The sequence below is a fragment of the Schistocerca piceifrons genome, chromosome 7, assembly GCF_021461385.2.
Source record: "Schistocerca piceifrons isolate TAMUIC-IGC-003096 chromosome 7, iqSchPice1.1, whole genome shotgun sequence".
Taxonomy (NCBI): domain Eukaryota; kingdom Metazoa; phylum Arthropoda; class Insecta; order Orthoptera; family Acrididae; genus Schistocerca; species Schistocerca piceifrons.
Window position 1 is genome coordinate 467308010 of NC_060144.1, and position 27730 is coordinate 467335739.

Below are 27730 nucleotides of genomic sequence, written 5' to 3' on the forward strand. Positions count from 1 at the left end.
AACATATTTCTGTACTACATTCACACCTGTAAACCTAATGTGCAGTTAAATTTTAGCTTATCTGTCAAATCCCAACATAACTTCTCAGAACTCAGAGTTTTTCTGAAAGAACCATCAAAATTGCATGACAGTCATGGCTATAAATATCATTGCTGCTCATTTGACCGACAAAAAATTAAGCTGTGCTGTTAGGTGCCAGACTAACGCCACCTCGAAAATTGCTTCATATCGTTGCCAAGTTTCCTTACTGTCGGACTACAATTTAGCCCTAAACAACACTTCATACAGTGATTTGACTTGAGTATTACTTCATGACAATGGGGAATGCTACACGCAGTATAGTTATTGTTAATATGACAGTGTTGGGAGGCAAAGCGCTAATGGTACAAATTGATTCAACTTCTAATGAATTCTTGCAATTCAGAACTAGGGATTCTAGGGCTCAAAAAAGTTAACTGTTTAATGTTTGCAAGCACTACCTGAAGACAAATGCCATTCCAGCACCATTTTATGCAAATCACACATTGTTGCAGGCTGGTGTGGCTGAGCAGTTCTAGGCACTTCAATCTGGAACCGCGCAACCGCTACAGTCGCAGGTTCGAATCATGCCTCGGGCATGGTTGTGTGTGATGTCCTTAGGTTAGTTAGGTTTAAGTAGTTCTGCGTTCTAGGGGATTGATGACCTCAGATGTTAAGTCCCATAGTGCTCAGAGCCATTTGAACACATTGTTTTTCTCGTGAATGTCGTTTCATTAAGTGAAAGTGCTAGGAAATTTATTATGTTTTGTGAAAGTGGGTGCAAATTAACATTATGAACATAAGAGATTTGGTGAAAACGATAAAAAATGCTGTAAACATTAGGAAAATTTTGGCAATGTAAAAACGGGGCTATTGTGTACCTCCTTTTACACAAATTGATCTTAGCCTTAAGGTAGAAAACTGGTTGACTAATGTTCAAGATTGATTGCCATTTGTCTTTGAGTGTCTTTCACTTGCACAGAACTTTTGTAGTTTCAGTTGTTTGGCCGAACAATCATTATACTATGATACATATTTCAAGTAATTTCTGAACCATTTTCTGTATTTCATTATGAGATAGTTTATTTTTATGTTATCCTACAGGTTGATAAAATATGGTGACTGAACTTTATAATCCCTCACATTCCCCCACTTTTTTTTAAACAAAAAAAAGCATTTGTATATTAGTTCTTGTTACTTTGAGAAGTAGAATATGTATGTATAGTTCTGAGGATATGTTCTTATTAAAAGTTCTTGTGTTTACAGATAGTGTAATTCCTTCAGATGATGTTAATGTAAAGAGGAAATGGAGAGGAAAGAAAGGATGGGCTTATTCGCGACAATCGGGATCTAACATGCGTGGTGGCTTGAATCAGCGATTTCACCAGGTAATTTTCAGTCTAAAACTGGTTAAATATTATTATTAAAATGTACATTGAAAATAACATTAATTTCTGTGGCTGCCACAAGATAAATTATTTTATGTGCAGAGATATGAGAATTTTTATCATTATATCCACCTTTCTTTTTGCCCTGTAAGGTGACTGCTTTCAGTCATCATAGTAAATTTGTGTACAATGTGTGCTGGGAAAGTAATGAGTCAAACATACAGATCTACTGGTCAGGTCTCCAGAGGTAGCAGTTGGTGCAGTTTGTCGTGCAAATGAGGAGGAGCTCAGTTGTGTTTGTGTCATCACAGATTGCAGATCAATTGTCAAATGTAGGTATTATTGAGAATTATTCCATGAGTAAAAGTGTGAGCAGAATCAGTCAGTGATATACAATGAATTTTTGCACGTAAATCACAAATTTTGTGACTGAAATGCTTTCTTTAAGCAAAATCTACAGGAAAGATACTTTATAGTAAGTAAAAAGCTGAGTAGGCAGAGGCATTAGCTGCATGTCACTGGTAATAAGAGTATTCCTCTTGAAGCAATTTCCAGCACTGCTGTGCCATCCTCTTTGTGACACTGATCATATGCCATTGAATTTTGGCTTTGCCTTAGGCTTCCTGTTGGTCATAGACTCCGGGCGTGCTGCAGTGTATGGCAAAACAGCAAACAACATTCCCCTGTTTTCAATGATAGTGTTGAAATGTGTCTAGAGATATTGCCATGTAGAATGCAGAATTGAGAACAGGGTCTTCAGCAAGAACTAACACTTTGCACTGAAAGAACTTTTATTGAGTACAAATGACAGAGGTGAACTGCTTACCACAGCAGAGAGTGGTCTTATTTATTCATACATAGAATGTTCTAGCAATTTACAATATTCAGTAATATGTAACGATCAGAAATTTGCAGAAGTCAGAAATGTTAAATCATAAATACTTGTAGTAGGTGAGAATCAAACCGGTGTTCATGTTGCCAACCAGAGGTATGTGGTATATCACATTTGGCTTTGCCCCCCTCCCTAGCAAAACAGCAACTCCCTATTCTGAGTGTACTATGACTTCCTAACTGTGGTTTAGTGGCTCTTCACATGGTGGTGGTGGATCTTTATGTCCTCTTGCACTGATGAGCCAAAACATTGTGACCACCTGCTTAATGGCTTCTTTGTCTGCTGTTGGAACTGAATACATCACTGATTTTGCATAGCAGGGGATCTGACAGTTTGTCTGTAGGTTTGTGCAACTATGTGGCATTAGATGTCTATGCATAGGTTATGTAATTCACGGAAACAATAAGCCACTGATTTTCATATGTGGTGATGGCGCCCGATAGTGACCCAGGTGGGTTCCTTAGGATTTGCGTCAGGCGAATCTGGTCACCAAGACATCAGTGTGAGTTCACTACAATGCTCCTCAAAACACTGTAGCATGGTTCTGGCTCAGAGACATGGACAGTTATACTGCTGAAAGATGACGTTGCTGTGGGGAAGACATCAAGCATGAATGGATGCAGGTGGTTCAGAGCTGTCAGTGTGTCTTCAGTTACTACCATAGATCTTATGGAAGCACAGGACAATGCCTCCTGTAGCATAATCCTGGCCCCATCAGCAAGCACTCGTGGTGTGCTGCATATTTTGAGCCGGCCTTCACCTCAATGACGGTGTTTGTAGAAGACACCATTGACCTAGTGTAGCAAAAATGTGATACACCTGAAGAGCTGACACATTTCCATTGATCAACAGTCAAATCCTGATGGTCATGTGCCCACTGCAATCGTAACTGACAATATTGTTATGACGACTTTGGGGTGGTCTGCTGTGGAGTTCCATGTTCAACAATGTATGGTGAACAGTATGCTCCAAAACACTTGTGTGTGCACCAGCATTGTGCTCTTTTGGCAGAGATGTCACAGATCACTATCTGTCCTACTTTACAGATAACACAAGCCTCCAGGCCCCACGTTCAGCGAAGAGCCACGGACGTCCAACCATTTAGTGTGTAGCAGTAGTTTCGTTGACCTCCTACCTTTTCCCATAGATGCTCACAGTAGTAGTGCATGAAGATTTGACCTGCTTCACCGTTTTCAAGATTCTTATTCACAGTTTCTGTGTAGTGATAATCTGCCCTTTGTCAAAGTTGCTTATCTCAAAGAATTTTCCTATTTGCAGCCCATATCTTTTCTAGGGTGATCCCCCATCCGTTTCTGCTCCACTTACGTACTTTTGTTAGCACATCACATGCACGCAACCCCCCCTCCCCCCCCCCCCCCCCACCCCCCACCCCCCAAGGTGGCACCCAGCATCGTGGTGGGCAGTGGTCATAATGTTTTGGCTGATCCGCGTAGTAACTGAATTGTTCACGAGTGATTACTTCCATCCAGGTATCAAAGTCAAGGTAGGTTTTCAAGTTTCCCCTATTGTATGCGCCTATTGTTGATCACCACCTCAGGGTTCTCGTAGGGCTTGATGCAAAGGATATGGACAGCATTTCCTTCTCTTTTGCCTTCTCAGTGTAAGATCATCATCCTTGAACGTTGTCGACACGTCCGACAAGTGATGGAAGCTCCTGTACAGACCAGAAAGCACATCAATATTTCTAATTGCTTAGCCTTCAGCACAGGTGTAAAAATCCATGATGGCTCACTGGTTGGTGTTTGAGATTATAATGTTTCAGTGTCCGAAAATCATATGCATGTGAGCCCTTATGCTTCTTCTGTTCTAGGGATGAGATTTTCACAGTTATCACCCTAAGCTTCATCAGATTGAAATGGAAACAAAGTATCCATTGTTATATTAGCTTCTCAACCCTGGATCAGGGATAAAAGTTGTGAATCCTGTGATATCCTTCTTTTCTGTATTTTATGCAAATGTCATGGCAGTAAGTGTCTTATTCCAGTCTCTCTGTTCAACATCTGCATTTATCAAGACCATATCTGCCAAAGTCTTATAAAATGTTTTGTAAACCCATTTGTCTGCACATGTTAGGCGTTAGGTATCCTGCAGATGATGCTACATCGCGACATTACATCTGACATTTATCTTGACTAAAACAGTTTTTTATGCTCATAGATCAGCACATGTGGTGTGCCACACTTTAAAATTATATTTTCTACGGGAAACTTGGCTATTTCTAGAGCTTGGGCAGTTGGTACAACCTTAGTGAGACCATAGTGGGTGATGTAGTCATTTCCATTTGTTGACTTGGATAACCTCCCCGAGACATCAGTTATCGTCCAGTGAACTGAAGCAGCTGCAGGAGCAATTGGTACCAGATGTCCTGGCAGTAACTGAGGCACATATTTCCCATTGTTGGTATTCCCTACAGTGGCTCAAGTAATTTTTGCCAGATAAGTAGACACGTAGTCAACAGTACCTGCTTCTTATTTGTTTGATGACCTTCAGAAATCCTACATGATGTCAAGAGCAGTGTGAAAATGCTTTAGACTGGCTGCCTGTAAATGAGCTGAGATGACGAGCTGCATTGTTCATTAGTGCTTCCTTGAGTTTGTATCCATTTTTGTGTGGTACTGTAATGACATATATTCACCAATCAGTCCGTATAAGCGATGAATGATGGGGGTTTGATCCCCATTATTAATATTGTGTTTCACACAGGGATGTTGGGTCTGCATTCTATCCCTCTGGTCTGGAAGATGCCCAAAAATGTTGCAGAATAGTTAGCACTTGCTGACAATGTCTAGGCAGGACCTGTTGGCAGCTGGATAGTAGATACCTCTGGTGGGTAGTCAGTAATGATCACCTAATCTAATTCTTCATCAGTGGAATTGAGCTGACCTACCTGGACTGGTTTCACTGTCCCTATGAACACGTCCTTAGGGACGAATTGTGGTTGTTCATGGCAGCTGGTGATCCAGAGCAATTCTTGTCCACATGTGGTAGTAATTATTGTCATGGGATATAGAATTCTTTTGTAAGGCAGAGTATCTTTTTGCTCTCAGCTGCAGCTTCACTCTTAACTTAACCATTCCCCCCTTCTGGTGGAGCCGGCAATGTCAATGTTGCCTCCTTTGGTGAGCAGTCCACTGCTGGATTCTGTAGCACTGTCTCTGTTTCTGTGGCAGAGGTCATGATCTAAGCCTGGTTATTGTCTGAACTAGGTGGCCTTTCCTGGGGGGGATTTAGCATCCTCAGTAATGGGCGCCCTGATGGAGGCAATGGCTGGTTTGGTAGGACCAGTGTACTGGTCTAGGAAACTGTCATGGAGGGTGTGTGCATTACACCATATAGGCAGACCTGCCGACATCATTGTTTACTGGTGAGGCAGTAAATGGAGCAGGGCAGTGTGCCTGTGGAGCAAGACTGCCACGGACCTAGCCTAGCACTCATGCCAAGAGTTGTCTACAGTCATAAGCCACCTGCACCATCTGTGTGCTGAATTGTTGTCTTTTTCATGCATATATGTCCTGTAGTTAAGTTGGCACAGTGAGTTAATTCCAGCCACAGAGTTCTGTTCCCTGGTTATTACTGGGTCACTGTCGACCTGTCAAATCCCACGCCGACAATGTTGAGTTGCAGCATTATCACACTTTCTGCAGGCACTAAACATGTTATACCTCTTTTTGTAATATAATACATCTTGGTCCAGAATATAGTAAACTTGCTTTTTGGGGCAGTTTTCAGAGTTCCTTTTACTTTTTGACTAAATAGGATCTGTGTTTTGCATGTGGCTCAGAAAGTATTTGTGATATATCCATCCTTTGCCAATAAAACTTTTAGATCTGCCATCCTCTCCATACACAAAGATGATTCATCCAATCCTTCCTGTAAATGCGATAATGCATCTGTGGCTCTGTTCTGTTCTCCTGGATTTTCACCTGCCTCGAGATGACTGGGTGTTTGTGTTGTCCTCATCATTTCATCATCATTCATGAATGTGTTTAGTTTGATCTGAGCAATGGTTGAGAATATGTGTGGGCACTGATAAACATGGTCACTGTATATTTTGGTATGGTTACCCACTAAGCAAAAATGAAATCTTATTGTTGCCCACAATATGGCTAAGGCTTCATGTTTGGTGGAGGTATATGACTTCTCATAATGTAACTTGGCTTGCAGGCTTGCAATACCTATGGTGTAAAACTTTAATCTGAAACAAAACATTTCTTAATCCAACAATTGATACATCAGTGGTATAACATCTTTGCTTGACTTATTTCTCTTGTAGTCAAGTCAAAAGCTGATTGGCTTTTTGCTGTCCATTCCCACATAATATATTTCTTTAACAATTAACTTAAAGCTTGACTATTTTGTGCCTGCTTTGGAACAAACCTTTAGTAAGAACTATGCCGTCCTATGAATAATTTTAATTGTTTTTGTTGCATGATGTAGGAAAATTTCGTACTGCTGTAATCTTGCTTTTAATGGGTGTTATTCCTTCTGATGAAATGATGTGACCAAGAAATTTAATCCTCTTCCTTCCAAAATTTGACTTTTTAAGATTGTTGCTTCAGCTCTTCAGAATTTTTGTGGTACTTCTTTGTATCAATTTCAGATATATTTTCCATGTTGCAACTAATAACAAATTGTCAATATGAATGTAATAGTTGTCCCAGTACTTTATCCAAGGCTGCAGCAAATACACCTGCATTTACATTCAACCTAAATGATGGAACTCTAAACTAGTAACTTCTTCCTGCAAATCTGAATGTTGTATACTTCCGTGTTTCTTTTGTCAAAGTGATTTGCCAATAAATCAATGAAAATAATCAATTTTTGAAAATATAATGTAACTGAATGGATAAAAAATCTACTCACCAAGTGGTGGCAGGAGTACACACACGTGTGAAGGTTAAGCCAGGGTGAAGGGGAAGGAAGAGGGATGAAGGAAAGGGACTGATGAGGTTTATGAAATGAGGAGAGTTTGGAAAAGTCACTAAGAACCCCAGGGCAAGGGAGACCTACCGTACAGGATAAGAAAAAAGGATTGATAGTTGGGGATTGCACCAGAAGAGATATGAAAACCTCAGAGTTTAGAAGTGGAAGGTAGGGTAATAAGCAGAACAGAGATTACTGACAGAATGTTGTGCAAGAGTTAATAAGAGTAGAAATCTAAGTGCATTGTATGTGGTAGAGGTGGCGGGTGGGGAAAAATAGACAGATCAGAAAATAAAAGATAAAGAAAACCAAACATGAGTGAAGGAAGGAATAGTTACTGAGAAGAAGTGCTGAGCCCAAGAAAACTGACATAAACTTAGGCCAGATGGGTGGCAGGAAGCAAGGATTTGTTGTAATGCTGCTTCCCACCTGTGGAGTTCTGAGAAGCTGAAGTCTGGGGAAAGAATTCAGTTGGCATGTGTGGTAAAACAGGCACCAAAGTCATGTTGTGGAGTATGCTCTGCAACAGAATATTGTGCGTTGCTATTTTGCATCCTTTTGTTATGTCAATTCTGCCTGACTGATAACTTTGTGATGGTGATACCAATGTGAGAGACCAAACGGTGTTTGAGAGACCAAACGGTGTTTACAAAACAGCTGGTACACGGCATGTTGTTTTGCAGGTTGCTCTCCCTTTGGTAGTGTATGTTTTGCCTGTTGCAAGGCTGGTATAGGTGGGGGTAGGAGGGTGCATGGAGCAAGCCTTACTGTAGGGCAATCACAGAGGTAGAAGCCATTGGGTATGGAAATGGGAGGGTGCATACATGGGGAGGGGAGGCTATTCTGTCTAGGTGTGATGGACTGATGGACAAAATGTCAGGCAGAATTGACCTCATTTTAGTTCATGAATTTTGGGCCATTGTAACCTTGTCAGAGTAGCTGATTAATACATTCAGGACCAGGATAATTCTGTGTGTACTGAGTGACAAGAGATGTATTCCTGTGTTTTTGAGGGATCAACAGTACCAGGATTGGATGTGATGAAGCAGGAAATCTGCTTTTGATCTAAACTGGTGGGGTAATTACATCCTGTGAAGGTTGAGGTGAGAATGGTGGGTGTAAGAATCTGCATCTGAACAAATACATTTTCCTTGAATGCCCAGGCTGCCTGTGGGAGGGAATGTTTGATATGGAAAGGATACCAACAGTCAAAATTTAAATACTGTAGTTTGTTAATAGGTTCAATTTGAACAAAAGTGTGTAGCTGACACTCGGTGAGGGTGAGGTCAACATCAAAGAATGTGACAAGGGATTCGGAATAGGATCATGTGAAGTTTTATTGAGAGAATATATTTAGAGATTCAAAAAAATTTAACACGTCAGCTTCACCGTGAGTCCATATGGGAAAGTTGCCACTAATTACCTAAACCAAAACATGAGCTGAATGTGTATGGATTCCACGTTAATCCCTCTCCAAGCAACCCATGGAAAGGTTGTCATAGGGAGGCTATTCTGGTTCCTACGGCTGTGTCCCTGATCTCTTTGTGTGTCCGACTTCAGAGTTAAAGTAGTTGTTGGTAAGTATAAAGTTGATTAAGGTAAGGAGGAATGACTTCATAGGTTTGGAATCAGATGGGTACTGATTGACGTAATGTTCAGCAGCAAACCTACCATGTACTGGGGGATGTTGGTATGGACGGAAGCAGTGTTATTGGTGTCAAGCAAGGTGTATTATGAGAGTGGGATGGACACAGATTACAGATGGTCTAGGAAACAGTTGATGTTTTTGTGCTATAGGTTGCACATGTTGATGAAGTAAGGCAGATATACATTCAGGGGTGCTTTGATGGCAGCAACTATTAGATGACCACGGTGATTAGGTTTGTGGGTTTTAGGAAGAGATTTTGTAATGTCCCTTCGTGTACCTTTGAGCAGTGATTTGGAGCTATGACCGATTGTGCTTAGTTTTCCTTATCGTGATTTGTCTTCCCTCCTTCGTTCTAGCTCGAATGTCTGTTAATCTGTTAAAGTGCATCATTTGGTTGTTATTATTCCCACATTGTAATCACAGTCTCTCCAGTTAACATGTTTGTGGTTGTCCAGTTGGTACCTATGGTTGTGATGTGACTGTCGATTTCTTTCACTGTTATTCACATCATGCATGCGACCGTTTGTTTCTCTTCAACTTGCAGCACATCATGGGCATAGTACTCTGCTTTGTTTAGACACTTTCCAAAATATGTCAAGCATCCCACATCTTACATTGTACAGTTTATCTTGAACCCTGCAGGGCTGGTATTTTGACAGAAATAGTCTCAGACTCAGGGTATGTCTGGCATTTGTTGGTAGCTTCTGTTGCTCACAGTGGTGTGTCACATGTCATATTGCCTCTGACAAATCTGACTGATTTTCAGTCCAAGTCTCTTGCAGTACACAGTGGGAAGCTTTATAAATATGACTGGTTGGTGTACATCGCATTTTCCAGGTATACATTCAGAAAATTACCAGTGCTGCATTTTAACATCCTCTGTCTGATATGTTATCATTATTGATTTTGCTTTCGTAATGCTGGTAGTTTTTACAAAATTTTCTGGACTTGGGTCGCAATCTCAACAGATGAGTTCTTCCCACAACATCAAATCATCGATGATGGGGGTTTGGACACTAATTGCTCTAATGTATGCTTGAATTCCTTTAACTCTTGTTTAACATTTTCCATGTCAGAAGTGATGGCTTCAATGCTTTTTTTGTATTCCTGATTAATAGTTTTATGCATCTTGCCTGTATCTTCCAAAATCTCATGTTTGCATTTCTTATGTTGATTTAGTGCAACGTTTTGTGCTCTGATTAATTCCACTAAGTGCATGTCAATGTGTGACTTGTAGTTGTCGAAAACCTCTTGAACTTTGTCGTGTAACTCCTTGGCCTGTGCTTTTTTCCATTCTGAGAATTTTTATCCTGCATTTTGTGCCACTCCTTAACTTTGTCATCAATAATTGTTATGAGCAGTCCATCTTTGAAACCACATACCAATTTTTTTTCCAGTGCTGTTTCCAATTTTTAAATTTTTACCATTAAATTTTGTTCCTGTTCCTATCATTTATTATCCAAACATTGTTCATATTCTCTGAATTTGTTTGACAACACTTCTTTTATTACTTCAGTCTGAATGTTTTGTTCAAACAACACTTCTACACATTCAGTCAATTATTTTTGCAAATTATTGTGTCATTGACTCTTGTAGCTAAATCTTAAACTGAGTCACACTACTAACTTTTGCAGTTAATGCCACTCGGGAACTTACCATTGCTGCCATTGGTAATGCCGAACTAGCTTAGATCAGGGCTTCACATAAGATGTGCTTCACAAGCAATGGTGATCGCAAGCCTGGAAGGAGTGTCTACTATACTCCCGCCTCCCATCATCTCAAGGAGTAGGCTGGGATCGATGTGCAGTTTTTTTTTACTGTCTCTACGATTATTCTCCTGTTCCACTGCAGATCTGTTGTGTTAAGCTGCATATCAGCATGAGTTGAGTACTGGAACCTTTTTCACTACTACTACTAAACAACAGTATTGTCAGAAATTTGTATACCGCTTGAAGAAGTTCTGTAAAATTTTATCATAGAAATCAGTGGAAAATCCAGGATGGCATGTAAGAATTAAATAAATTGTATACCTGTAGCTACTATTTCCGATATCATGTATCAAATACCATTTTCAGAGTGATTTGCTACACTCACTATCCTGATTCCAGTCATTCGCCTTTGAACTACAGCACACTTTGTTGTCACATCAGCATGTTTCTCGTATCAACATATATATTTATTTTTTTTTTTTTTTTTTTTTTTTTTTTTTTTTTTTTTTTTTTTTTTTTTTTTTTTACATTTCCCTATTGTCAAAAACTTTACAGTTATCATTGTCTTTTGTTGTGCCACTTGCACTGTCATAGTTTTCACCATTGCTTGAATCATTAGAATCACTTTCTTCCAAGAAAAGCTCAGTTCTTGTTGTGGCTTCTTATTTAAATAGGTCATTCAGTTTCCTGCTAATCTAGTATGTTAGATACAGCTGACACAATAGCTAATATATTTCTCAACAACTTAGAACAAAAAATCTTCAGCACTAATAACACATAGACACACTAAGACACTTAAATAGTATTTCCAATATGTAGATGGTACTCTGCTGCTAATAGACAGTTCTAACAATGAAATTCAACAGATACATGCAACACTATATGAACTTCATCCTAACATGAAATTCACTACAGGACATGAACACAATCAATTGATCAACTTCCTAGACCTAACAATAAAAAGCAGTAACACCACAAATTAGTTTAAAATTTACAGAAAAACGACGACCTCAGATAATATTATTAATGCAAATTCTTGTCATCCAAAAAAACACTAACATGCTTATTTTCGCACAATGATTAACAGATTACATAATCTACCATTACAACAACCAGCTATTCAGAAAGAACTTGAAACTCTCAAATACATAGCACAACATAACAGTTTTAATCTCAGTATAGTCAGCCAAATACAAGAGAAATATAAAAATCCCACACATGCCCAAATTCATGCTGACATAAAATTAATATGAGAAACATCAACTAAATGGAAAATCACATATATACTACGAGTACACATAAGAAATATATCAAACTAACTAAATCCAATATTAAAAAATACTACAGTGAGATTTGCGAACTGTACTGCACACAACATAAAAACACAAATCCATTCCAATAAAACAAAACCACCAACATACATATACCCAGATATCTATAAAACCAGTTGTAACAACTGAAAAATCTATATAGGCCAAACAGGAAGAAATTTTGTAATTAGATGTCGAGAACACACCAGAAAGAGTAACGCAAAATCCCTCAACATTTTTCTGCCACTTGAAGATGGAAACCAATAACTACACAATGAAAATCCTATATATAATACCTAAAGGCCCAAAAATTACCATTTTAGAAGAAATAGAAATATGCGCGCGCGCGTGCGCACACACACACACACACACACACACAGGTGAATAAGATAAATATATAACCATACGACATCTATGATTTTTGTCAGGTAAAGCTGTCAAATTTATAGAAAATCAAAATTTCAAAAATTACTCAACAGCATCTACTGTGGAGAAAGAGTATATATATAATAAACAAAAACAATTCACTCAGTATTACAAATACAATATGCAGAAATATTTGATAGCTACAACATCAACGATGTTATATGGAAGTACGTACTCACACACTTTTACAAACCAGTCAGGTATATAATGTAAAAATTTTATAAGCTAAAAGCACTATATAATTGCATATCCCTTGAAAATGCAATGCAGCCAAAATAAGTTTATTGCGTAAATGTACAACTCTTGAATAAAGCTTCAAAAAATAGCAGCATCCTAGTACAGTAAATATACAGGGCTATTACAAATGATTGAAGCGATTTCATAAATTCACTGTAGCTCCATTCATTGATATATGGTCACAACACACTACAGATACGTAGAAAAACTCATAAAGTTTTGTTCGGCTGAAGCCGCACTTCTGGTTTCTGCCACCAGAGCGCTCGAGAGCGCAGTGAGACAAAATGGCGACAGGAGCCGAGAAAGCGTATGCCGTGCTTGAAATGCACTCACATCAGTCAGTCATAAAAGTGCAACGACACTTCAGGACGAAGTTCAACAAAGATCCACCAACTGCTAACTCCATTCGGCGATGGTATGTGCAGTTTAAAGCTTCTGGATGCCTCTGTAAGGGGAAATCAACGGGTAAGCCTGCAGTGAGCGAAGAAACGGTTGAACGCGTGCGGGCAAGTTTCACGCGTAGCCCGCAGAAGTCGACGAATAAAGCAAGCAGGGAGCTAAACGTACCACAGCCGATGGTTTGGAAAATCTTACGGAAAAGGCTAAAGCAGAAGCCTTACCGTTTAAAATTGCTACAAGCCCTGACACCCGATGACAGTCAAACGCTTTGAATTTTTGGCGCAGTTGCAACAGCTCATGGAAGAGGATGCGTTCAGTGTGAAACTTGTTTTCAGTGATGAAGCAACATTTTTTCTCAATGGTGAAGTGAACAGACACAATGTGCGAATCTGGGCGGTAGAGACTCCTCACGCATTCGTGCAGCAAATTCGCAATTCACCAAAAGTTAATGTGTTTTGTGCAATCTCACGTTTAAAGTTTACGGCCCCTTTTTCTTCTGCGTAAAAAACGTTACAGGACACGTGTATCTGGACATGCTGGAAAACTGGCTCATGCCACAACTGGAGACCGACAGCGCCGACTTCATCTTTCAACAGGATGGTGCTCCACCGCACTTCCATCATGATGTTCGGCATTTCTTAAACAGGAGATTGGAAAACCGATGGATCGGTCGTGTTGGAGATCATGATCAGCAATTCATGTCATGGCCTCCACGTTCTCCCGACTTAACCCCATGCGATTTCTTTCTGTGGGGTTATGTGAAAGATTCTGTGTTTAAACCTCCTCTACCAAGAAACGTGCCAGAACTGCGAGCTCGCATCAACGATGCTTTCGAACTCATTGATGGGGACATGCTGCGCCGAGTGTGGGAGGAACTTGATTATCGGCTTGATGTCTGCCGAATCACTAAAGGGGCACATATCGAACATTTGTGAATGCCTAAAAAAACTTTTTGAGTTTTTGTATGTATGTGCAAAGCATTGTGAAAATATCTCAAATAATAAAGTTATTGTAGAGCTGTGAAATCGCTTCAATCATTTGTAATAACCCTGTATATAAAATGTTTTTAAATGATCCATATGATTGTAATGAATGTAGTCTGATAATATTTGTTCTCCTTGGAACCCTCACATATCGATAAGTTTGCTATGATGCAGTACACAGAATTAGGATTAGTCTGAAAGGATGACATGGTGCCAGTTTTGGGTCCATTGTTGTTGGTGGTGATGGTGCACCACTGACAGCCCACCTCTCTCTGCTGCTGTGACAAGGGAAGACACGACAATGTTCATCATGCTGAAAGTCCATGGTTCACCGGACCTTGTTGCACTGCCCTTGTGGGTACTTGCCTTGCCTTGTTGCAAGCAAGCCCATTACCTGACTCAGGGTTCTTGACATGGGTATATGACACTGCACAGCCAAGTGAACTGTACGTTTGTCCTCTTGGGCGCTAGTCACACAGAACCACTGTCATCCTGCAAGGTTGTTGAGTATGGTCCGTCCTGCTGAACCAGTTGATTCAACATTAACATGACAGTCATGAGACACCCAACCACTAATATCACAGAATGGTAAACCACATCTTGACCGGCCTCCATTGTGTAGCTGTTGAATTTTTGATATGTGCTGCTAGAAGTTTATCCTTCTTATATGAGACAAAACTTGATCGTGTCACAAAGAAATAAAATTTCTGAATGGAATTAAATACCACTGCTTGTACATACTTCGAGAATTTGCGTTTAGGTGTTAATCATTTGTATATCCAACAGTACAGAGCATTTAATGCCAGATTGACTTTTTTCACATACCATCTTCATGGTGTCAAATTTTTAATGGCGAACAGTGTAAATAATGGGAAGAGTGAAAGTAACAGTTCAGCATACAGTGGAGGCATTGACACATCGATAAGCATCTAAATGAGGCTGAGAACTTTTCTAACAGGACATCATTTCCACATTTGACTGTAAAGTTATTTATTTATAAAAACCAATATTGTAGTTTCAGCCTTATGGCCATTATCAATTGGAATATCGTGAACTGCAAAAGCAGATCATATACACACAATTATATTTGAGTCGTGTCATGCGTTTAGCAGTTATATAATAAAATAAAGTCAAAATTAACATATTGCTCACATTGTGCTTCAGCATATACCAAAATAATAAAAACTATCCGACATGTATATTGGTTGTTGGCAAAAAAAAAGTGTCGGATGTTTTGAGAGGTGGTAGTAACCATCAAGACAAGAAAAAAAGGTCCAATAAATATGGGTTCGGAAATGCATACAATCTGAGATCGTTACATTTGTCCATAGTGGTTGAAGACAATAACTCCACCTCCTTGACATGCAAGATAAACATTGAGGAGACAAATACTGTATGGACACAATCATAGCCTTAGTGACCTGTAAGCAGGGTTCATTACTCTGCATGTCTTTCTGTATTGACATACTCTGGTATTAACATCAGTCTGAGCATTGGGTAGTTTACAACCAGTTGTGTTGTCAGCATTGTGTTGTAGATGCTGTAGTCTCAGACTTGTTAGTGTGTGTTATTGTGCAGTAAATTTCTAGCAGTGCTGGGTATGTATTGTAGAGTTGTATCAACTTTAAAAAAAAAATGGCTTAATTGTTATGTTTACTGTTGTTGTGATGTGCATATTGCCCTCTACATAAATGGTGCAGTAATTTTCTTTTGTCTTCCACATGTTAGCAATAGGCATGTACTAATTGACAAGTGAAATGGTACATATGATTTTCTGCTACAGTTTAGCAAATGGAAATAGTTGCAAGCCTGTGCCATCTACACGGAAAAATATTCACATCACACAGTACCATAAGCTGTTCGGCTAACTATTTCAGCATTTCAAGGACACAGGTCCTCTAGCACCACACAAGGTGAACAGTAGGTGGTCTTGATCAGTCCACACACCTCAGATGGAGGAGCATGTTCTAAATCTACGACAAGGTGGGTTTCACAAGAGATGACATTGTGAACTTTCATAACCAGTGTGTGGCAATTGGCAGCAGCAGAAGGCATGATTCTCTATTTGTCTGGTTGGTACTACATGAGCAATTGCTGCATCCGTACCATCTTCAGTGCAATAAAGCACTAAGGCCAGAAGGTGACCACAGCAGATTGCAGTCCTGTCAGTGGCTCTTACAGAAGTGTACTGCAGATCTACTGCTTTTACGAAGATTTTAGTGACTGACGAGGCAGGGTTCACAAGAGATGGCATGTGACGTTCATAACCAGCATGAGTGGGCTAATGGAAATCCCTGTGCACTTGCAGAAAGAGTGCATAAACGACATCAGTGTATGGGCAGGTGTTTTTAGTGATAAATTACTAGGGCTGTACATCCTACAATGAAGATTAAACGGGACTCATTGTCATCAATTTCTTGTTAATATATTGCCTCCCTTGTTGGCCTTATCAGCAAAGATTACAGGTGTGGTTTATGCACTGTCATGCACCAGCACATTTCCTCTGCAGAGTGCATGAACATCTGATGCTGACATTTCAAGATCGCTGGATAGGTCTGGGAGGCCCCACACCTTGACCTCCCCATTCCCCAGACTTCAGTCCCCAACATATTTGGTTCCCGTAGGATTTTGGTTATTTGGGGGGGGGGGGGGGGGGGATGCTTAAAGGCATTAGTCTATGCCATCCCAGTCAGTGATGTCCAAATAGTGCAGGATTTCGTTTTCAATGCATGGCAGCTTACGATGACAACCAGGTGTATTTCAATGAGTGGTGATTTGTTATCCCAAGGGAGAGAGGGATGCATTGCCATGGACAGAAATCATGTTGGACACCTCCTATTACAAGTGTGATGAAAGGACATCAGGTCGAACCTTCCCTATGAACATGTGTGCATATCTCAGAAAGTAAGTTTTGAGGACCTGTGTTTATTGGACTTTATGTTCTTGTTTTGGTGGATACTAACACCCCTCAAAATCTTCAACAATTTCTTTTTAGCACCCTGTATATGTCATCAGCACATACATATGTTGGCTATTTCAGTGCAAGAATGGGTCTACATTAATCAAGAACGAACTATGAATGACATAAAAATGGCATAAATTATACATGCAGTTAGTGGTATTATCTTCTTTTACAAAACTTGCATCAAACCATTACGTGTGTACACTGTATAGGTGATAAATGAGGCTGTTGGCAGGAAAAAACACATTCTCGTGTGGTATTCTGTATGCTATCGCCAGACATCATGCACTACAGAGTAAACATTTCCTATCTGAGTGAGTTAATAATTATTGTAAGTCAGTCGGCAAACATTCGATATTCTGCTGTATAATAGAACCGTACTATTTAAGGAAGGAGATGGGTATATCATTTACCAAGGCATGACTTTGTAAAAGTCGTCTCCCCTAGCTTTGCATGCTCATAACATCTAGCAATCTGGGTAGTAATAATCATATAGACCCCATTACTCATGCATACATTGCAACAAAAACACTGAATGTGAACTTCACAACCACATAAAACCATCTTTTGTGACATTGCTTACTAAATATACTGAATTAATAAATAAAATAAAAAATATATGCTTACAGACACTGAATCTAAAGCGAAATTTATGGGAGAAATATCTCAGCCCTTTGAAATACATGCAGGTGTAAAGTAAGGTGGTGGCCTGTCCCCGATTCTTTTTAATAGTGTTTTAGAAAAAACCGTGCAACTTTGGAAGGAAAAACTGAATGAATGTAAGATTTCACAAATAAGGTTGGGAAAAGGAAACAAAAATATTGAAATTAACTGTCTCACATTTGCAGATGACATTGCTATACTTTCTGAAAATGTGACATCTCCTATATCAAAAATTAATCTTGTAGAAGCAATAGCCAGTAGGACTAGCTTAAGAATTTCTGCATGGGGAAAACATATTACAAACATTAAAAAGATGCTGCCACTTTCTGATAACAGCCAAATTGAAAAGGTTAAAAAATTTGAATACCTTTGGGAGACAGCAGTTTTAGAGGAAAGGATTTGTAAAATGGGAAAAGCATGTGGTTTAACTAAAGATGTTAACAATAAAAAATGTGTTAAATCTTCAAATTTAACACACATATTTCGGACAACACAACAACACATATAAGTCACTGAGTAAGTGGACCTGTGAACAAGTCTGCATTCGATTAAACACTGAGTCTCAGTCTAGCGGCCGCTGCTCGGCTGGCCGCTTAGGTGGCGCAGCTGCTGCATGGCTGGCAGACAGCGCCGCACGTAGAGGACGTGCGTAATTGCGCGGCGGCACTTTGAATAATTGGCGAGTCACAACAAAATGCCTGTCTAAAAATGCAAAAAACAAGGTGCATTCAATACACTAGTGAAGGCAGAATCTCTATACAGTGCAACGTCACTTAATGAGCACCTCTCATAAGGTGCAATTCACATAACATGCGAAACAGATTGTAAAAAAAAAGTGACTCACTTTGTGAGCAATGTTTTGCGTAATGAGCAACAACGATTACGTAGATTTAGTGTGATGACACCAGCTGTTCCTGCAGCGAGAGCAATGCTCAACAATATGAACACCTTTCATTGTTGACAGAGGTATATGAACAATGTCTTTTGTATGCACTGCAGTCTGGGTTTAGTGCTCTTTTGCTATCATCTCAGTGCAGCTTGTGGCCACACATTTTTCTAAACTTGTGTTCACAGAGCATTTTTCTTTGTGTGTAGATTTTAATAATCTTCATATAAATGTCCCTAAAGATAAAGCCTCAAGAAGACGACAAAAGAGAAAAAAATGACCTTAGGAATGACACACAAAATCACTGAAAAACGTGAACGTGGTGTGAATGTTGCTGATTTAGCACATACTTACAATTGGTCTACATTATTTATTTGCACTATCCTCAAGAACAGGGACAAAATTACAGATATAGATGCTTCAAAGGGAGTGACAAGAGTATCTAAACAATGGTTTCGTATTCTGGCTGATGTCGAAAGGTTGGTCCGTGTATGGATAAATGACAAGCAATTGTAAGGTGACACTATTAATGAGAACATCTTCCTGGCAGATTAAAACTGTGTGCCCGACTGAGACTCGAACTCGGGACCTTTGCCTTTTGCGGGCAAGTGCTCTACCATCTGAGCTACTGAAGCACGACTCACACCCGGTCCTCACAGCTTCACTTCTGCCAGTATCTCGTCTCCCACCTTCCAAACTTTACAGAAGCTCTCCTGCGAACCCTGCAGAACTAGCACTTCTGAAAGAAAGGATACTGCGGAGACATGGCTTAGCCACAGCCTGGGGGATGTTTCCAGAATGAGATTTTCACTCTGCAGCGGAGTGTGCGCTGATATGAAACTTCCTAGCAGATTAAAACTGTGTGCCCGACCGAGACTTGAACTCGGGACCTTTGCCTTTCGTGGGCAAGTGCTCTACCATCGGAGCTACCGAAGCACGACTCACGCCCGGTCCTCACAGCTTCACTTCTGCCAGTATGTCTCTGCAGTATCCTTTCTTTCAGGAGTGCTAGTTCTGCAGGGTTTGCAGGAGAGCTTCTGTAAAATTTGGAAGGTGGGAGACAAGATACTGGCAGAAGTGAAGCTGTGAGGACCGGGCGTGAGTCGTGCTTCGATAGCTCAGATGGTAGAGCACTTGCCCGCGAAAGGCAAAGGTCCCGAGTTCGAGTCTCGGCCGGGCACACAGTTTTAATCTGCCAGGAAGTATCATATCAGCGCACACTCCGCTGCAGAGTGAAAATCTCATTCTGGAATGAGAACATCATTTGTGAGAAGTTGAGAATGAATTTTGCCAACCTTGTTAAGAAGCACCAAGGGTCATCAGTGGCCAAAGAAGTGTTAAGGGAAGTCGTGTGTGGTTCAAGAAGTTTAAGAAGAGAACCAGCATCCACAGCATTGTGAGGCACGTTGAAGCAGCCAGCTCCGCTACAAAAGCAGCAGAGAACTTCGTCAGAAACGTCAAAATGCTTGTAGATTCTGAGGGTTATCTGCCGTAACAGGTTTTTAATTGTGACGAGATGGATCTATTCTGGAAAAAGGTGCCGAAGCTTACCTTCATAACAGCAGAGGAGAATGCATTACCCGGTCACAAGCCAATGAGAGACCATCTTACACTGCTATTATGTGCCAATGCAAGTGATGATTTGAGAATTAAACTGCCGCTTGTTTACCATTCAGAAGTTTAAAGTGCAGAACAACAGGTTAAGTGTGATGTGGAGGCCCAATAACAAGTCTAGGGTGACATGTAATCTTTTTTGTGATTGGATCAATGAAGTGTTTGGTCCTTCAGTGAAAAAATATTTGCTTGATATGAATCTGCCATCCATGTCTTCCTTGCTATGGACAACACTCCTACCCATTCTCTAGGCCTACAAGACTACGTTCTTGAAGAATTTCAGTTCATTGAGATCAAATTTGTCTCCCAACACCACTCCGTTACTCCAGCCTGTGGACCAAAAAACAGATTATTTCTAACTTTAAGAAGCTGTGCACTAAAGCACGCTTCGAGCATTGCTTTGAGTTGACTGACTTGAATGAGTTGAATGACTGACTCTCAGAGAGTTTTGGAAATAATACTTCAACATCTTTACCTGCATCAGTATGATCGAAAAGATGTGGCGGGGGGTTACCAAGAAAACTCTCACTTCTGCTTGGATGAAGCTTTGGCTGGAGTGCATTGTCAAATGTGACTCTGAGGCATTTGAGTCAGTACCTGTGAAGCCTGTAGTCAATGAGATTGTGTCTTTGGCCAAGAACATGAGACTAGAAGTGAATAACAATGATATTGATGAGCTTGTGGAAGATCACAGCCAAGAAATGACCACCAAAGAGCTTATGGAGTTGTAGTGTGTTTCATAGCAGGAAGTTGTGGTGAGGAGTTCTTCAGAGGAGGAGGAGGTGGTGCTGGTAACGAGAAAGCAGCAATCTTCTGGTGCAACAAGAGAAATGTTAATGTGGAAAGCATGTGAATCGGTTGCATTGTACATTGAAAATCACCACCTCCAATAAAGCAGTGGGTATGTGCGCTACAAATTTATTTTATGAGAATACTGTGCCGCAGTTTTGCCAAATGTTGAAGCATAAGCAGAAACAAATGGCTATATATAGCTTGCTAGTAAAAAGAACTAATTATGTATCATGAATAATAAAGTGCGTATATTGTATGTATAATTTTCTTTGAATAAATGGCACGTCAAAGCTAAAACTTTCAGTATTTTTTTCTGCATGGAATGCATTATCATATTTTACATTAATTTATAGGCGATAAATTGTTTCACTTAATGAGTATTTCTCTCTACGAGTAACACTCTTGAACAAATTATGCTTGCTACTCAAGGTTCCACTGTATGCAAGTGAATATCTAGCATTAAACTATAAATTAGAAATAATAAAAAGGCGAATCATTAGGAATGTATTAGGCCCATGAGAAACTATGGAACTTCGTAGTAATGACAAAATTTATTGAAATATAGAAAACTTCTCAGAAGAAGACTTCTATTTTTTGGACATTTATATCAAATTAAAGACAGTCGATTAACCAAACAGATCTTCAAAAGTTTGTGGCGTAAGAAGTCAACAAGAAGTGGCATCCATAAAGTAGAAAAAAAATTATGCGAAAGCTGAAGGAGCAACTGACAGAGAAGTGTTAACTGACAGAGAGGTGTTCAGGGAAAAGTATCGAATGTGGAAGGATTTCAAGGTAGGAGAGTGAAAAAAACTGGTCTGAAGTGGTCAGCAGACAGGAAGAAAAAACAGTGGGCAGACGAAAGAGCCCTAGAACAAAAGAACCACCAAAAAGGAACATGTGGTCCTTAGTTGACCATTCGTATATATGCATCCTAGGTTATTTCCCACTTCGTATGGAAGATTACTTCTACAGGAAAAATAACACTGTAAACTACATTCTAAAACTGTAAGACACTTGTGCAGATTTATTCATACAACCATTAGTTTTCTCAGAATGCTTAGGAAAACACTGCCGTTTGGGCTGCTTTGGTAAGACCGATTTAAAACACAGTATTCATGAAGATTTTTAAAATACGTTACTCACATTTAACCCACAGGCATTGTGAATACAAAATACATATGCATTCAACACAAAACTCCTTCATTTTCTTAAGGAAGATGGGGACAATACAAAACAATGATAACAGTGTAACTACTATTCATGCTACAAAACTAGAATACACACATTTCAGTACATGTTATTGCATCTCATATGTGTTGGTATTTCTAAGTCAGTTTAGAAAGCAATGCACTATTATTGACTTATTGCTATATGAGGTGGCACACATTGTGCGTGTTCAGTATATAAAGATGTTTCAAAGTAGTTAAATTATGTAACATATTTTAGATGCGTGTATAACAGTGCACGTAACATCTTCCTGGATATGAAACAAATTGGTATAAAGTTGTCCATAACATATTCATATATCTAATGTGTTAATTTCATCCCCATCGATGCGCAAGTCATCGAAGTGGCGTCAAATCGAAAGACTTGCACCTGGCGAACGGTCTAGCCGACGGGAGCCCCTAGTCACACAGCATTTACATTTAATAAGAGACTGTGTCAGTATACTGTGATGATAGTGACTTAAGATTAATTCTACAGTGTATTCACATGTTCAAAAGCATATAAATAACAACGGCATCAGAACAGTGTTAACATGGGGATAGGTACCTGATATAAGAATGGTTCTGTTAATGGGTCAGAGGAATTGGGGAGAGGGTTGGACGGGGAAAGACGCACTCACTTAAGTACAACCTCACTTCTGTTACCTTTTATTATTAGCACTAGTGCTGACTAGGAATTATTTGAAAATCTCGTGTTTCGTAACTGTGCTTGCTTGCGGCTTGCTAAACACTCATAAAGTTTGACAGGGGGGCCATTCAAATGTTAGAAATGTTACCATCATGGTTTTTATCTGATTTTGTGACTATGTATTTATTGTGTAATTTGGACACTTCACATATTCTTAATGTTTGGAGTAGTAGCTGTATGTAAGCGCCTTTATGAATATTTATATTTGATACTTCTGCCTGATGATGAGTAGCAATAACCAAAATTACTATCGAAAGAAATAAAAAAATTAATTATTTGACAGCCTCAAGTGGAAACAATCAAGTTATATAATTACATAAAGGCTGTGGACCACTCCAGCATCAAATTATAGGATGGGATATGCCCATGACTTTAGTAGAATAGTAGAATGTGTGGGGTAGGTGCATTGTATAGATCTTGCACCTGGATCTTCCACAGGAGTGTGACTCATATGGTAAGGAATTGGACGTAGTTGTGTAAGGATGAACTAAGATATTTCGTAGATTGGGTGGGCGATGAAGTACCTCTTTGGGAGGTGTGGGAAGGTTTCAGTAAAAAATGTACAGCTTTATTATAAGTGATTTAAAAGTGAAAGGAAAATTAATTGTATTTTGCTCCACTGATTTTTATTTATTACTACAGAGAAACCCCTATTTTATGTTTTCATGTGGTCCAGACCTCAAAACTGTAAAATTCAGGAAAATGGTAAAACCCCCAAAATATGAGCAAAAACACATGTACTTGGCATATATTATTAAAAATCACAGTCCTCTCCAATACTTTGTATAAAATCTGTCTAAGTGGAGGGAATTAAATGAACAATACAATGTTTATAGTATAATTTGTGGTAATGGATTTCATCAGTTCTTAAAAAAATTAGGGATGTGTAACAGCAAGTAAAAATAAAAATTTGAAATTGGTATGTGGGTACAAGGTAATCAAGCATGTTTTCCGACATGCTACAAGTACAAATTATACATGCAAAACACGCGTTATTGAGAGATCATCCTTCGTGTTCACCCAGAAAAAAAGCAAAAATTGCTGAACATGTTGAATTAAACCAAAAGCGTCACAGCAGCTAAGTGGTTAAACCATAAACATAAATGCGGATAACTGCTTGATGACAGATTTTGTCACCATTGCTGTTATTGTTTAATGCTTTTCTTAAAAGCTACGCTTCATATGCTCACCAATGTTAAAGTGTTATTTTAGACTTGATGAGAGATAGAGAGACGTGAAAAAATGAGTTTACTTCCCCAGTTGATGTTACAAGCTTATTAGAAGGTGGCTCATTCAATTCCTACACTGTGTAAAATGTAAAAACTCAAGTGCTACAGTTTTGCTTCGTGCCCTTTTCCACTACTACCAGTCTTTACGATCTGCAGTGTGTAGTGTGTGTGGTGCAAAGTATGTATGTGAATAGTGTACGTAGTTGTTGAAACTGTATTGTGTAATGTATGTAGTTGTTTCAATTGTATTGTGTCAGAATTGAAAATGAAAATCTTTAAAATGTGATATCACAAAACCCTTATTCTATTTCTGTTTGACATCTCTGTCATAGCACATCATCTACATAAAAATATATTTTCAGCACTTCACAAAATGCTTTCACCTCTACATGCACTCAGGGTGTTGAAGGGCCACTCGTCCTCTCCACACATGCAGTAGGCAAGCTCTTTTTATATGTGTTAGTGTGGTGTGGTGGCAGCGCTGACTATTGGTTGACTTTAACAGGTTGCCAGCCAATAAGAGCTCACTAGCCAGAAATGGGCGATGTTTCCTTGCTTATGACCGAGCATATCCTTTGAGACTCAGTGTTAGAATTTAAAAGATTGGCAGTTGATAGTGTTACTGAACACAGTACATTGGAAATACATCCAAAAAGACTAAGTGGCACAAGAAAATATGGTGGCTGGATCACTTTGTCACCTATTGGCTTGGTCCGGAACATTTTGCGTTGACTGTCTTGTTTTTTCATTAGCGATGCAACCTAGCAGTAGTTGTATCATACTAGTGCGGTGAAGCTAAATGCTGCAAGTTGTGTTGGCAACACCGACCATGGATTACGCCACCATTTCCTCTCTGATGTCTCCCCTCTTCACAATGGCCCAAAATATCCCCTTAACTCTGCCGCCACCTGTGTTTCGAACCATTTGTCTTTTGTGCCACATATAACTCATTCAGTCACGTCAAATGTCAATAGGAAGAAATGGGGATGAAATCAAGCGAGATGTTGAGTAAGAACCTTAATTGAGGTAAACCTTATTAGGAAGAATTGTGAAATCAGGACTTTTTTTAGCATTGATCTTTTCACAGGGGCTATGAATTTAGGGAGAATCATGAAAAAAGTAAAATCAGAGAAGGTAGAATTAAAGTTCCACTGTAATTGGTATCCTGTTAATTTAGGACATTATCAGTTAACAACTGACTAGTGTCCATAAAGACAAATTTACTAGGTTTGAACATCCAATATCTGCTCTAACTCACCCAATGAGCTGCAGTGGGGAGGGGGGAGAGTGTGGGTAGGCTTTACACTGAAGGTGAACTCCTAATTTTGCATTTTTGCATAAACAAATCATTGTCAGTAATGAAAGAAGTGATAAGTGACAGAAAAATCGTAGCATCAACTAAAGTAAATACTAGTAGAACAAAGTTAAGTTGGTTTGCTTTTTATGCTTAAGTATGAAACATTTTGATTCAGTAGTAGTTGAAGTATCCATTAATATATTAACATGTAAATGTGTTTTTGTGGTACTGCCCGCAGCAGCAGCAACATTATCAACAGAAGCTACAACCATTCCACTCATTCCAGAACTCTGGACCCCATTTTGCTCAGATGCAACAACCACCTCAGAAGATTCTCATAAATCCACACTTCAGAGGTGCTGTACAGCCCCACTCAGATGGTAAGTGCAAATTGTATGTATATTTCAGTTTGTTCCTAGAACTATTCCAAACTTGAGTCTCCGACTATTTTGTAATAAAACACTTCGAAATTATTAAATCCACTTATTTTGTGTAAGCATCATATTTCAGTTCTTACCTTAGTCCAGTGTCCACATTTTGATTTAACACTGCCTAATTTGGCCATGTTCTGGAGCAGGATTGCTACCCATCTTCCATAAATGAGGCAGTGAGTGATTATTAAAAACATGGTCCGAACTGCACTTAAGCCTTTATCTGTCAGGTGTGCAACTGTGTATATAGTTGTGATTACCTTTAAAAAATATAATTTTGTGGATTGGTATCATTATAAAAAAGTTGACAACTTATACAAAACCTGTGTGAAATCGTAATGTATATCCTTTTCCCTGTAACTGAGTGGGAGAAAAAAGAACGAAATCTTTAAAAATTTATCAATCACTGAACTGTTTTTCGTGTTTGTTCTCATACATTGTGTCCATTGCAACTGCAAGATAATCAACGATTAATTTTATTTTCTTATGCTTACTAATAAAACAATAATAAAGTCAGTTATAGTGTGCGCTATTGTTGATGTATTAGCTAAAGGGACAATTGAAGGATTAACATTCCATTTTTTCTTGTCTATACAGATAAACAATTACAGTATTATGAAAAAAATAGTTTCTACTCGCCATATAATGGAGATGCTGAGTCACAGGTAGGCACAACAAAAAGACCGTCGGAAAGTCAGATGAGAGAGAGAGAGAGAGAGAGAGAGAGAGAGAGAGAGTGTGTGTGTGTGTGTGTGTGTGTGTGTGTGTGTGTGTGTGTGTGAGTGTTTGATAATGGCCTTGTTGGCCTATCTGCGACTCAGCGTCTCCACTATATGGTGAGTAGCGACTATCCTTTTCATAATATTGTTACACTCCATCATGGATTTTCCATTGTTAGATAAACAGTTACATTGTTATGTGCAATATTTTGGCTGCCACTGTAGTCATCTTCATCAGATGCTGCAAATTATGCTCTTACATGTGCTTGCTACCAGCATTTCAGCTGAATATAGGAGATATTCAGCAGTAAACACAAGTTAGTGTAATTGGATAATGAGTTGAATAACATCAGATGGGATATGATAGGGTTATCAGAAGTGCTCCATGTTTCAGACATATAGGTATCTCAGATAGAATAGCAGACAAATTAAAAAAAAAAATAAAATAAAAATAAACAAAAGATTTTCCATGACAATCATTCAAGTCTATGCACTAACAACATTATATGCTGCTGTGAACGTATAATACCTCTTTGAAGGAATGCGAAAACTGATATATAATAGAAAATCTTAGCGCGAGGCATTGATGAGAGACTTTAATGGAAAAGAAGGACAATAATGAAATAAGGATTCTTCAATGAGAAAATTTTAATATAATAGCAAAAATTAATATGACTAGTGCGCAAAACTTAAAGACAAAAGTAACTTTCTCATGATGTGTTGCTGCAAAGTAACATAGCTCAATGAAACTTCGAGCACAGGGTCCCAGGTTCGATTCCTGGCGGGGTCAGGGATTTTCTCCTGCCTTGAGATGATTGGGTGTTTGTGTTGTCCTCATCATTTCATCGTCATTCATGAAAGTGGGAAGATTGGACTGAGCAAATGTTTGGAATTTGTAGGTGTGCTGATACCACGCAGTTGAGTGCCCCACAAACCAATCATCATATCATCATCAGCATCAATGGAACTTGCAGCCTACTTAAAAAAGAACTGCTACTGTATAGTACAGAAGGTAACTGATGGGGTGGGAACATGCAGTGAGATGAACAGAAATGGCACCTTTTTTCAAAGACAGTAATTACACTGAAGTCTCGGTGATTTATGATGGGACCCTAGACATCACAAATGGCAGAAAAAGGTACTTACGGGCGTGTGATCACCACGAATGGGAATGCATCCTCTGCAACATGCACCCATAGCCATGTTGGCCACAAGGTTGGTAAGTAGTTCTTGTAGTGGGACATTCCATTCCTCCACTAGTGCAGTTGA

General features: G+C 39.2%; 1 protein-coding gene across 2 annotated transcripts in view; it reads left to right on the top strand.

Annotated features, from left to right (window-relative positions):
- The window catches only part of LOC124805047 (formin-like protein 20), a 241223-nt gene that overhangs the window by 92760 nt on the left and 120733 nt on the right, over positions 1 to 27730 (top strand). For both annotated transcript variants that reach the window (XM_047265467.1, XM_047265468.1), the window contains exons 6-7: positions 1285 to 1406; positions 25550 to 25691. In XM_047265467.1, coding sequence (XP_047121423.1) covers positions 1285 to 1406; positions 25550 to 25691 — 264 coding nt within the window. The remainder of the gene's footprint in view (positions 1 to 1284; positions 1407 to 25549; positions 25692 to 27730) is intronic.